The sequence below is a fragment of the Miniopterus schreibersii genome, assembly GCF_964146895.1.
Source record: "Miniopterus schreibersii genome assembly, chromosome: 14".
Lineage (NCBI taxonomy): Eukaryota > Metazoa > Chordata > Mammalia > Chiroptera > Miniopteridae > Miniopterus > Miniopterus schreibersii.
In genome coordinates, this window is record NC_138114.1 from 46,244,120 (window position 1) to 46,256,216 (window position 12,097).

The 12,097-nt window shown below is 45.6% G+C and overlaps 1 protein-coding gene across 1 annotated transcript in view; it reads right to left on the minus strand.

The window, feature by feature from the left end:
• Positions 1-7,654, minus strand: part of LOC308566895 (guanylate cyclase 2G-like) — a gene marked incomplete at its 5' end in the record, with an annotated part of 34,544 nt that extends 26,890 nt beyond the window's left edge. The window contains 5 exons of the mRNA XM_081157908.1: positions 528-672; positions 1,520-1,705; positions 3,128-3,237; positions 5,067-5,415; positions 7,280-7,654. Coding sequence (XP_081014034.1) covers positions 528-672; positions 1,520-1,705; positions 3,128-3,237; positions 5,067-5,415; positions 7,280-7,654 — 1,165 coding nt within the window. The remainder of the gene's footprint in view (positions 1-527; positions 673-1,519; positions 1,706-3,127; positions 3,238-5,066; positions 5,416-7,279) is intronic.
• Positions 7,655-12,097: the final 4,443 nt, after the last annotated feature.

Below are 12,097 nucleotides of genomic sequence, written 5' to 3' on the forward strand. Positions count from 1 at the left end.
GGTCAGCTCCCTGGGTGATTTCAAAACAGTTCATGTCTAAGACTGTCCTCACCTTGACAAGGAAAGTGAAATGGGATTGGCCCCGTGTTTAGAGCTTGAGAGTCACGAATGAGGCCCAGGGCCCCATCAGCGAGGGATGGGATGGGAAGGGTCAAGGACCCTAGGAGGCAGATCCCACTCTCTTGACTTTTATTCTTGATGGACCAGTTTGAAACCAGCTGTGGGTGAGGCTCTGGGGGCAAGGGAATAAGATGCCCCAGAGGCCCCCTCACCTGATCCAACAGCCTTTTGGACAGAGCCAGAGAGTGTACTGTGGCAGCTGGCAGGTTTAACCTCAACCATCCCTTCCAGAAGACCAGAATCCCCACGAGAAAGAGGAATCCTATAGCTCAGTGTGAGGCAGGCCCTGGAAGAAACCATAAAGCGCATGCTCAACATCCCAGAGCCCCACTGACAGGAGAGGCAGGCCAAGCTCTGTACACACACACACACACACACGCACACACACCAGCAATCAAGCCACTTACCCTGCAGTGCAGTCCAGTTAACACCTTTCAGACTGCTGACCAGCTGCCGCCCATCCCGGAAATCTCTCCCAGCCTTCACCATGAGCTTCACTGTCTGAGCATAGAGCAGGGCCGAGTCGTGAAGGTAGGCTGCGTAAGGGCTCACCTTCAAGGATGGAAGCAAATGCAGTGTTTAAAAAGGCCCAAGGCCTCCTGAGTCACAGCCCATGGCTCAGTTAGGAGGAATTTCTCTCCATTGTCTTAACAGAGTAACGCATGTTCTCCATCCATTCCACCAAAAGGAGAGGGCCCTCTGTGTGCCTGAGTTTGGGCTATTAAACCTGGATATCACAATCTTCACTTTTCCTCGATAGGCTCATCTGTCCAATTAGATCGCCCGATCCTTCAGGCCAGGACTAGCTCTTTAGGCCATAGGTGGGTGGGCATATGGTCTAATTGAAAGAGGGTAGATTTTGGATCCAGTGTGGCCTTTCTACTCACTGGCTATGAGATTTGGGGTAAGTTCTACAACCTCTTAGAATCTCAGCTCCCTCATTTATAAGATAAAGACACTGTCCTGGTGAGTATAAGCACTGTTAAATGAAGCAGGATAGGTATACTACCTATCGTGCTACCTGGCACATAGTAGGCCTTCAATACGTGTTCATGTCTGTTCATTTAGCCAACAAACATGCAAGTGCCCAAACTAAGTGCTAGGCACATAGAATCTGGTACGGAACTGACACTTAATAGATGACTCCCCAAGTGCTCATTGACTGATCGTCTTTCCTTGTATGTCGGTACCCACAATTGGCCACCTTGCTCTTAATGGAACACCTGTCATCAGTGGCCCATCACTGGAAGTAGCTCCAGTTCATGTGTGTATGTGTGTGTGTGTTAGGGGTGTGGGCAAAGAAGAAGGGAAATAAAAGGGAGAATATTAAAGCCAAACATACAAATATCCTCAAAAAAGGGAGGGGCAGGGACCTGCGCAGTGAGACCCTGTCTCAGACCTGCTCCTCTGCGGAGACGGAGCTGTGGAAGGGCGGCCCCCTCAGCCTGTGGTAGACTTCTTGTCGGAAGCCTTCGTCTCCAGCACCTTCTCCATATGAGCTGAGGGCAATGAGAAGCACAGACTCGTAGATGGTAGGGAAGTGCCCCCCCTTCTGATTGGTTAATACCTCCTTCCAAAAACTGTCCTGAAATATAATGAAATCAGTATAGTCATTATGAGGGAGACATCCTGTACAACAGAAGTGCATCGAGTCAAGGTTGAATTTGAATCTCTACATGCTAGCCCTGGGAAGCACAATGACTCTGGAAGGCCTGCCTTGAAAGGTCCACATTCCCTAGCTGCCATGGAGGCAGTGAGAAGGAAGCCAGCAAACAAGCAAATAAGCAAACAAACAAAATCAAGTCCATGTGGAACATTCTCTAGGATACCACATGTTAGGACACAAAACAAGTCTAAATAAATTTAAGAAGACTGAAAGCATATCAAGCATCTTCTCTGACCACAATGGTATGAAACTAGAAAGCAATTTAAAAAAACAAACCTGAAAAACGCATAAACACATGGAGGCTGAATAAAACATATGGTTGCTAAACAATGAAGGGGTTAACAGTGAGATCAAGGAAAGAATCAAAAGACACTTTGAGGCAAATGAACATGAAAACACATCAAACCCAAATACACGAATACATTCAAAATGGATTAAAGACTTAAATGTGAGACTTTAAACCATAAAACCCCTGGAAGAAAACATAGGCAGTGAACTTTCTGACATTTCTCTTAGTAATATTTTTTCTGACATATCTCATTGGGCAAGGGAAACAGAGGAAAAAATAAACAAATGGGACTAAAACATGCTTTTTTTTTAAATTTTATTCTCACTTGGGGATATGTTCAGTGGTTAGAGAGAGAGAGAGAGAAACATCGATGTGAGAGAGAAACGTTGATCAGTTGCCTCCCGAAAGCTCCCTGACCCGGGATTGAACCTGCAACCTTTTTGGTGCACAGGACAATGCTCCAAGCAACCAAGCCATCCAGCCAGGTGGGACTAAAAAGTTTTTGCACAGCAAAGGAAAACATCAACAAAATGAAAAGACAACCTACTATGTGGGAGAAGATATTTACCATTGATACATCCAATAAAGGATTAATACCCAAAATTTATAAAGAACTCTTACAACTTAGCACCAGAAAAACCCCCAAGCAATCCAATTAAAAAGTGGGAAACGGACCTGAATAGTCACTTCTCCAAAGAGGACACACAGATGGCCAACAAACATATGAAAAGATGCTCAACATCACTAATGATCAGAGAAACACAAATTAAACCCGCAATGAGATATCAGCTCGCACCTCTCGGAATGGCTGCCACCAACAAACACACGAATGGCAAGCGTTGGCCGGGAAGTGGAGAAAAGGGAGCCCTCGTGCACTGTTGAGGGGAATGCAGACTGGTGCAGCCGCTCTGGATAAATTCTTCCAGCTCAGGAGCGACGGCCTCTCAGGGCTGGGGTGAGTCTGCAGCGAGCGAATGCATGTGGCACATAGCAAGCTCTCCACACCCATCGCCTCCTACTGCAGGAGCCATTCGGGGGTCATCGACACCCACCTCTAACTGCTGTAAAATGATGAAGACAAAATCCCCTGCGTGGAGTCCCAGGTTCTCTGCAGCCAGCAGAATAATTTTTGCATCCTCTGAGCTGCAGATCAAGATGATAACTATAAGAGAGAGAGAAAAAAGTCAGCCAATTGCACGTGATCATGCACATGAACATGTAACCCTCATTTTTCAATCATGAAGCATGTAACCCTTATTTTCAATTTATCAACCCTGTTCCATAACCCTGAACAAACAGTTACAAGCTAGTGCCAGGAAATAGCCAACCGTAAGGGTTAAACAATGCTTGTGTTGGCTTCTAGACATTGCTTTGCTAGGTTCCCACGCCCTCCATGCCAACCAGGGTGCAGTTTTGCCTTTAAAGTCTCCCTGTAAAGACTGTTCGGGGCTGCGAGGCTGTTTAGGGCAGGAGCGCCCTCATAGCTGCCGGCTAATAAATCTCCAAATGCTCAATTTGGTCTTTGTGTGAATTAATCTCTCGAGAACTGGGTATAACACACACACACGTGCGTGTACTTTTGAAAGTCTAGCCTGAAACTGCTCCCAATGAGACGTGAACATTTTCTTCCCCTGAGCACGCAATAGGGAGGAGGAATGCCGAAACTGTCCCCAGGTGCACCACCAGCAGCACACCAAACGGCAGCCCTGCCCTGCAGAACTGAGGTCCCCCCTGCAGCTCTCTCCCAAAATGCAAGTCAGAAAGGTTAAGTCCGCTTCTGTGCTCTCCTTTCTCTGTTTCATTGGCTCCCAACGACGTATCTGGCTTGTTAATCAGCAGCCACACAGGAGGAGTTGAGGGACCTAGAATCAGGACCATTCAGACTTTCTGAGTTGGGATGGGGGAGGGGAAGGAGGCGGCCATGGTACTTTTCTTCCATTCTAACACATCAGCACGCATTCTGACGACACACAAATGACATAGTGATATTCTTTAAATAAGGTAAATTATAATCTACTTCTCTGAGTTCCGACCATGTGCCAAGCACTGTGTTAACTAAGCCCAAAATACAGCAGTGAGCAAGGCAGAAGGCCCCTGCCCTCAGGGGGCTGACAGACAGACACTATACCAGTGAATCACGGCAGACAATGGGGCCAAGGATCAGCAAGTCCCAAAGTGCCAAGGCTGGAAAGTTTATTGAAGAACAGAAAGGAGTCAGTTACTAAACAGGCTAGAAAATAGAGCCTTATAAGCACCACAACAAAAATAATTGATATCATATGTTGGCCAGTTACTATGTCCAGACACAGTGCTAAGGACTTCATACACACAACCTTATGCAATCCTTACTTTTCTATGAGGTAGGCAGTTGATATTATCTCCATTTTCCAGATAAGGTATCTGAGGCACAGAGAGGTTAAGGTATTTGCCCAGGAGCACACAGCTAGAAAGTATTAGAGGTTGGTTTCTCCAGAGTCCATGCTCGGAACAACAGCCCAAGTCCAAGACCCAGCCCACCTGGAAGATGCTTCCAGAGCTTATTCATTGAGTCATAACACTCTAGCATATGAGATTTCACTTTAAGGTTTTTAAATGTTTTTATAGATTTCAGAGAGAAGAAGGGAGTGGGAGAGAGAGATAGAAACATCAATGATGAGAGGGAGTCACTGATCTGCGGCCTCCTGCACACCCCCTACTGGGGATCAAGCCTGCAACCCAGGCATGTGCCCTGACTCGGAATCGAACAGTGACCTCCTGGGTCATGGGTTGATGCTCAACCACTGAGCCACAGCGGCTAGGATTTCACTTTAGATTAAAAACTATTGTTTTTGGTGGTAATGTCAACCAAGAAGGAAAATTGTTTTTATTTATCATTAATTTTATACCCTGTTTCCATCTGCTTTTTACATCCATAGAAAAAAGAAGAGTTTCTATTTGCTTTTCCTATTTGTCTCTCCAAACACAAGCAATAGAAGATTCTTTTCTACTTACCCCTGGCAGTTGCTGACATGTTCCTGAGATTCTCCTGCAGGAGGGCTGGATCGTTGTTGGTGTATCTGACCCTGGCAGTGATGGTGAAATGGGGTTTGAGCTCATTCTCTACAACCCTCCACAACTCATCCACTCCATCCCCGGAGGAAGTCCCAGAGTGACCTCCGAACATCCCAATGTGTTTCCAGCCTAGGTACTGGAGACTTTTCTGGAGCACGTCACCAAGTTCACGCATTGGTGGCACAAGTTTCACACAGGTGTCATACAAGAAGCCGTTCTTCAGTTTTTCTGTTTGTCCAACAAAGTCAAACATGGGGATATTCCACTCAGAAGCCAGCAAGCCAATAACCTTGAAAGCAACCAAAAGGGAGACTTTTCATAATTATAATTGAGTTTATGCTACACTCAAACCCCATTGTGAGGTATCGCGTACCTTTTGGACTGACTCTCTGGGTCATGCTGGAGCCTGTCTTTTGGAATATTGATGATAATGTCTTGTATCCAACATGTTTACTATGTGCAGAGCACTGTGCTATATAAGAGCTGACATATATCATCACAATTTTTACAACATTTCCATGAGGCAGGTACTATCATTACCCCCATTTTATAGATGAAAATATAGGGGCACAGAGACGTAAGTTACAAACTAGCAAGTAGCAGAGCAGGATTGGAATATGGGCGATATATACCCCGAGCCCACACCCATGGCTACTATTCATTCCCTCAGTGTTTCTTTCTTACTGTGTTCCTTAATTGTTTCTCATTAGAAGCCTACTATTTACAAGAAACATTAGGAGTTTCTCTTAAAGGAGTTTGTGCTCTATTACAGGAGCTAAGACATATAAAAGTAGCTAGAGAGTTACACATACCATTCACTATTTATAGACAATAGATTCATAGGCGTTTAGAAAAGTGAGAAATTATTTCTGATTTTGGACTTAAGGATGTAGAGGTGAGGATGGAGGGCTGAAGAAAGGTTCTCTGTGATTTGAGCTTGACTTTAAAGAATGGGTAGGTGTTGGATAGTGGGAAATAGGTCAAACAGGGACTTTCAGAAGGGAACAAGATTTAAATTCAAACTTAAACTTAATTCTACAGCACCCACTAGTGATAGTTCTGCAGGATTTTTGAGAGTGAGAACTGTGATGCGCCTTCCCATTTAGGCTTTGCATCAACACCTAAGCGTGAGATACCCAAGGACTTCCCAAAGCCAATCCCATTAACTAAACACATACAAGACATTGGTTTCTCTCATTTTCTTGCTCTAGCTTATCACAATGTCATACTCTTTTCTCACTTACCTTTACCATCACTGAATAATTTATGACACACGCCAAAGGGAAACCTACACAAACAAATGATATTTTCCTATTGAAAACCAGGCATTAATTTTCTTAATTTTTCTGAGCCATGTGGCTGACAGCATTAAGATAAATAATCAGTCTATCTACAACAGCGCCAAGTCCAAACAGTCAACAAGTTTGTTAGTGAACATCAGCAACTTACAGTTATTGATTTGAAAGGCTTTCTTTAAAGAGAATATTAACTGTTCTAATTACATGGTCTAATTACATCTCAAAGAAACAGTACCCAAGACCTACACCATTATTATTTTAATAATGCCATCTTTGTCAAGAGATTATTCAAATCTGTCCCATCATCTTTTGTGGGGAGCCGGCTGGCTGCCCCTCATGAATAGTCTCCCTGGCAGGGTGCTGCCCTGGAGTCTCTCCAGGGGCTTGCCGACCCTAGCGCCGCCTTAGAGAGAAATCTCTGGCAGGTTGACCCGCAGGGTGGGTCGGCAGAGCTAGCACCTCTGCCTCCTGTAGCTTAGTTAAGATTACATAGTATCCTTTGCTTTAGGGAGTAGAAACCCTGCACAAAGACCTTGACTTGGAGACAGAGTGTCTAGACAAACAAGAATGTTTGTGCAGAGCAGGAACTAGGTAAAAGGTCACTGTTTTGGGTATTGTGGTCTGGGTGCACTATAAAAAGCTTGTAATCAATAAACTCGGCGCGCAGCCCGGCTCAGCTCAGCTCAGCTCTGCCTTGGCTGTAGCCCTCCCGATCCCATCCTTTTCTATGAGTCTTTCTTTTCTAATCCTCACCCCCTCAATCAGGTCCTCGTTCGCCTGCCGGCTGGCTCCGGCAATCTTTAAGATCACCCCTTCCAAAGGAAACTCAGCCAGAGTTTCTAGAAGGTTGTATACCTCTGCTGCTTCTGGGCATGCTGGTCCAAACAGGGCAGAAATCTGTTCTCTCTGGACCTGGTTGGTGAAAATAGCAAGACACTCCTTGGGGTTGCAGGTTGAGTTGGTATAAGTGAACTCCCAGCTGAAGTTTCCAAGGTCCGAGTTGATCTTGTCCATGGCAATCTGGAGGCCCGCACCCAGCCTTTGCACGCTGAATGGATGGGAGATGTCCCAGGGAGCTTGGAAGCCCACAGTGAGTTTAGCAGCTTCAAGCCGAGTCACCAGCACACTGGCAAAGAGTGTTAGAACTAGTATTGGGTGGGCATCATGGCATGCAACCACCAAACAGAGCCCAGATTGAAGTGGGGCCTCAGCACTTGTCCAGGGCGCCATGGAGAGCGCCTAACACCTGGATTACTGCAAAACTAGGAGAGGCTCAGCCTCCTGACCACTCGTGCCCGGAGCTTAAATGATAGTGCAGAGTTCCCCGAGGACCACAGCTTGGTTTCTATTCAGTGCCATTAATTAGCCGAAATCTTTTCAGAATCTGTCCTAACACATCTAGAAGCAGCAGTCTTGTTGAAAGAGGCTAGGGAGGGAATCCGCAAGGCCCTGTTAATTGATCCAGTGGACACCACTGACAAATTTTATGGTCCTGGGCAAAGCACATGACCCCAACTCACCCCCCAGCCCCGGGATCCCTCTATGCTACTTAAATAAGAATTATGGGAACCACTCAACTGTAAGCAGATGGCCTGGGTTGGAATTCTGACTTCACCATGTTAGTTGTGTGGCCTAGGACATGTTACTTCCTCTCTCTGTGCCTTCATCTCCTGATAGATAAAATGGGGGGTTAACTGTAATGGGATCTTCCCCTAAGTAATATGGTAAGGATTAAAAGAGATCATGTAAGTCCTGAAATCAGCAAAATGCCTGGGCAAAGAGGGCCACTTTTCCATGATTAGATAACTGTGATGATGATGATGATGACCATGATTGATGATGCTGATTTCATAATAATGATAATTATCACCTGCTAAATTAATCTTATAATTTTTCTAGAACAAGTGAGCTAATGGCTATGAGAGGGTTTACTCACAACTGGCACAGTCAATGTCCCTCACCCTGGCTTAGGACACCAGGGAGAAGCTTCTAATGAATGAACGCTAGCTCTCAAAGCTTGATCTAAGGACCACCTACATCAGTCTCTTCTGATGGTTAAAAATACAGATTCCAGGTGCTCTCTCTCCTCTCCCAGGAAATCAACTTGCAAAGTCATCTGAGTCTAAAGATATCCTCTATCTAATCACAGGCAAAATTCCATGGATTTTTTTTTTTTTTTTTTGCTCAGATGCTTACCAGATATATGTGGCCTTGGGCAAGTCAGTTTAACCTGGATCTTAATTTTCTTAACTTCAGAATTAGTTTAACAATGCCCCTTGAAGAAGGATGTTGTAAAGTTATGGTGAAATTACACAATAACCTAGCGCAGTGCCTCAGGTTTAGAAGGAATTTGGTAAAGGAGTACTCCCAATGGGTGTATCATTGCATAAGTCATGATCTCAAAACTAGGAATCTAGGAACAATATATTATACTTTCTATGTCCCCTCTCACCCTCCCACATATAAATGTCTTAAAATGTGTACTCCAGCTCTGGGTAATTTTAGATTCTTTGTGTTTACAGATTTCCTTTCTCTGAGGATCTTTGAGGCCAGGTGACTATGTGTGTCCCTCTTTGGATCCTCAGATCTAGCACAGTTTGGGACCTTATATATGCAAATTAATATTAATCATGATAAGCATAAGTATTTTTTTGTATTCCTAAGTGTTTACACGTGAGCATGGTGGAAACCAGAAGACAATACTGATGATGTTCAGCACTGGTGAGAGTTTAAAAAACAGACATGCACTGCTGGTAGGTGTGGAAAGCCATTTTTCCAACATGCATTCCAAAGCCTTAACAATATATGGATCTTTGACTCAAAAATCCCAAATTTGGAGACTTATCCTAAAGAAATAAGATCTTACAATAAGATTTTACTACACTGGCTGTTTTAAAATCAGTCAAAAATTAGACAATTTTTTAAAATGTATATGTCTTTATTGATTTCAGAGAGGGGAAGGGAGAGAGAGAGATAGAAACATCAATGATGAGAGTCATTGATGGGCTGCCTCCTGCATGCCTCCTACTGGGGATTGAGCCCGCAACCCGGGCATGTGCCCTGACGGGGAATCGAACTGCCACCTCCTGGGTCATAGGTCGATGCTCAACCGCTGAGCCACACCAGCTGGGCAGTAAATGTGTTTGTTAAAAATAAACACTACAGACTTGCATTTGTGGAGAGAAAGCTTGGGGGTTAAACTCACGCTGTCTGGATTCTCAGGTCAGAAGCATCTCAGCCTGACCTGGGCCCTCACACTTTGAGGCACTTGGCTTACCTCTGTGGGCTCTAATTATTCTCTGAGGAGTTCAGCCCCTTCCACTTACCATTTCTCTCAGAGATGGAGAGAGACAGAGATGCGGTGGTCCAGGTAATGATAATAACATGGAAACCATTGCCATAGTAACAAGCCCACCCACTTTGTGCCAAGTGCTTCATTGGCTAGAGGGGAAATGCCTGAGGTTAGAACCAATTTAGTGGGATTTGCAGGAACTGTGGTTGCTGGAGAGAGCATGATGTTTTCCAGTCCTCGTTCCTTCTAGGAGATTCTTATGCCTACAGATTACCAGGAGCATTGCGGTTGCTGGGAAAGACAGGTTGTTTCATCCAACAATGATGCTTTAGAAGAAAAGTATGCCCAGCAGAGGTGCAGAGGTTGGCTCCCTGTGTCGGTGGGGATGGTACTTTGATTCTTAGCTACTTTACCCATCTCTGCTTCCTGAGAGACTATCACAGAGGGAGGAATCCTTCTGTCTAAATTACGGTTTCCTCGATGTTGACCAGCCTGGACCATAAACCAGATACGGGGCTAACTGTTCAGCATCTAAGGTCAAATAAGATTGGCTGTGACCAGGGTGGTGGGGTTTTCATGAAACCTCCAGCATTTTTCTAGCTGCGCCCCCCACCCCTGCTTTCCCTTTGTATCCCTTCAATTTATAAATCAGTGGCCTGACCATGCTTAGAGAACTGAAGGGTTAGAATGTGTGGGTTCGAACTTCTCCAGAAGGTTAAGAGGCAGGTAAAGGTGCCTGGCCATCTGGAAGAGGGAGATGGGCTGCATTGTCCTGGAGGGAAAGACAAAGGGAGAGGCATCCGTCAGGCCTGCCCTCGCACACTCTCGTGAGTCTCAGGGTGTCTTCCTGGAAAAGCATCAGCCTCAGGCTTCCCTGAGTGAATTAGACTGTAGCTGAGCCTCCATTTCCATTCCTAAAAAATGGGGAAATGGCAGGGGGCAGAGACCTCTGACCTTACCAGCTTGTTGCCCTAAAATCCCAGGACTTTGGTGGCTTCGTAACTAACCAAGTACTCCACGCTTGGTGGTGGCAGCCAATTTCTTTCCAGGTGTCGCTCACAGGTTCCTAAACGGAAGGTTCCTGAAAGTCTAGCACACCTTTTACAGACCATCCCAGAAGTAAGAGCCAGTCAAAGGTGGCTATTAGCTGTCAGGGTGTGAACTTCAAACCTCCCTGTGTGTTCTCGGCTTTTGCAAACAGCTGATATAACATCACTGAATCTGAAGCTCCTAGTGAGTAAATGTTTGAGAAGGCAGAGGAAAGAGCAAATGTTGAACCTGTGCAGGACATCGTATTTCCTAGACAAGGAACAAAGGCACTTCTTGGATCCAAAAGCCACTCCTTTAGGCTAACCGTGTGCGCAGCGCTACTCATAGAAGGCCAGGGCCGGGGCCCTGGCTTTGGCTTCCTGATGAGGACACCGGTTCTGTGTCTGAAGAGGCTTGTGTGAGAGGAGGAGCTCCTCCCTCCCGGGGCCTCTACCTCTCTCTTATATGCTCCAACCGCTTGGCATTTATCCCGAGCTGCTGAAGGAGACTCTTCCTCTGGCCTGTGATGTGTGTTCTTTCTCTCACTTGTTTCCACCAGAAATGTGTCTTGGATACCTGAGCGGTTGCTTTTGACAATCTGGGGCTTCCAACCAATATTTTCCAGTTTTCTTCTGCCTATAAATATAATCTGAAGTTGAGCAGGTTGGGCTGCTCTAAATGCCAGATTTTCCATCTGCATATTTATTTTGTGGTCTTCAATCCCAGATAAAGACCCTGCCCCCCAATACAGGGTTAGCTGGAAGAGCAAAAACTTCCAGAAAGTACTGGGGAGGTGGGGCAGCTGTGTGCTCTGGCTACTCAGTAATCAAAAATACTAAATGATTAGCAGTGATGTAATTACTTCTGAGGCCACTTTTCCGAAATTTTTAAGTTTTCTAAAATCCCCTTTGTTGTCACAGTATCTCAGACACTGAGCGAATAGAGAATGTGTCCTTGTCTTAACACATCTTTCTCTGCTGATTACATACTTTCAACCCACGAGAATGACAAGCTTCTCCGTCGGAGCCGATCAGGGACCTGAGTGGCACTAGTCTTGGTGTCTGGGTGGCTTCTCTAAAGGGAGGCAGGATGTCCCTTTTCCTGTCATTTCCCATTTCCTGTCATTTCCACTATGTTCATGTTAAACTTCCCAGGCACTCAGAGTTGCTCTCCACGCTGTCAGCGCAGGGAACTGAACCGAGGCTGCAACCCAGAGGACAATGTCCTTGCAGGCTGGGCGAGGGGGAGGGGCTGGCACGCACCCCTGAGTATCGGGGCTGCTATCTGAGGGCTCTCCCACACCGTCCTGTGGGAAGCGGTGTAGCAGGATGGTTGGGAGAGCAGGTTTGCAA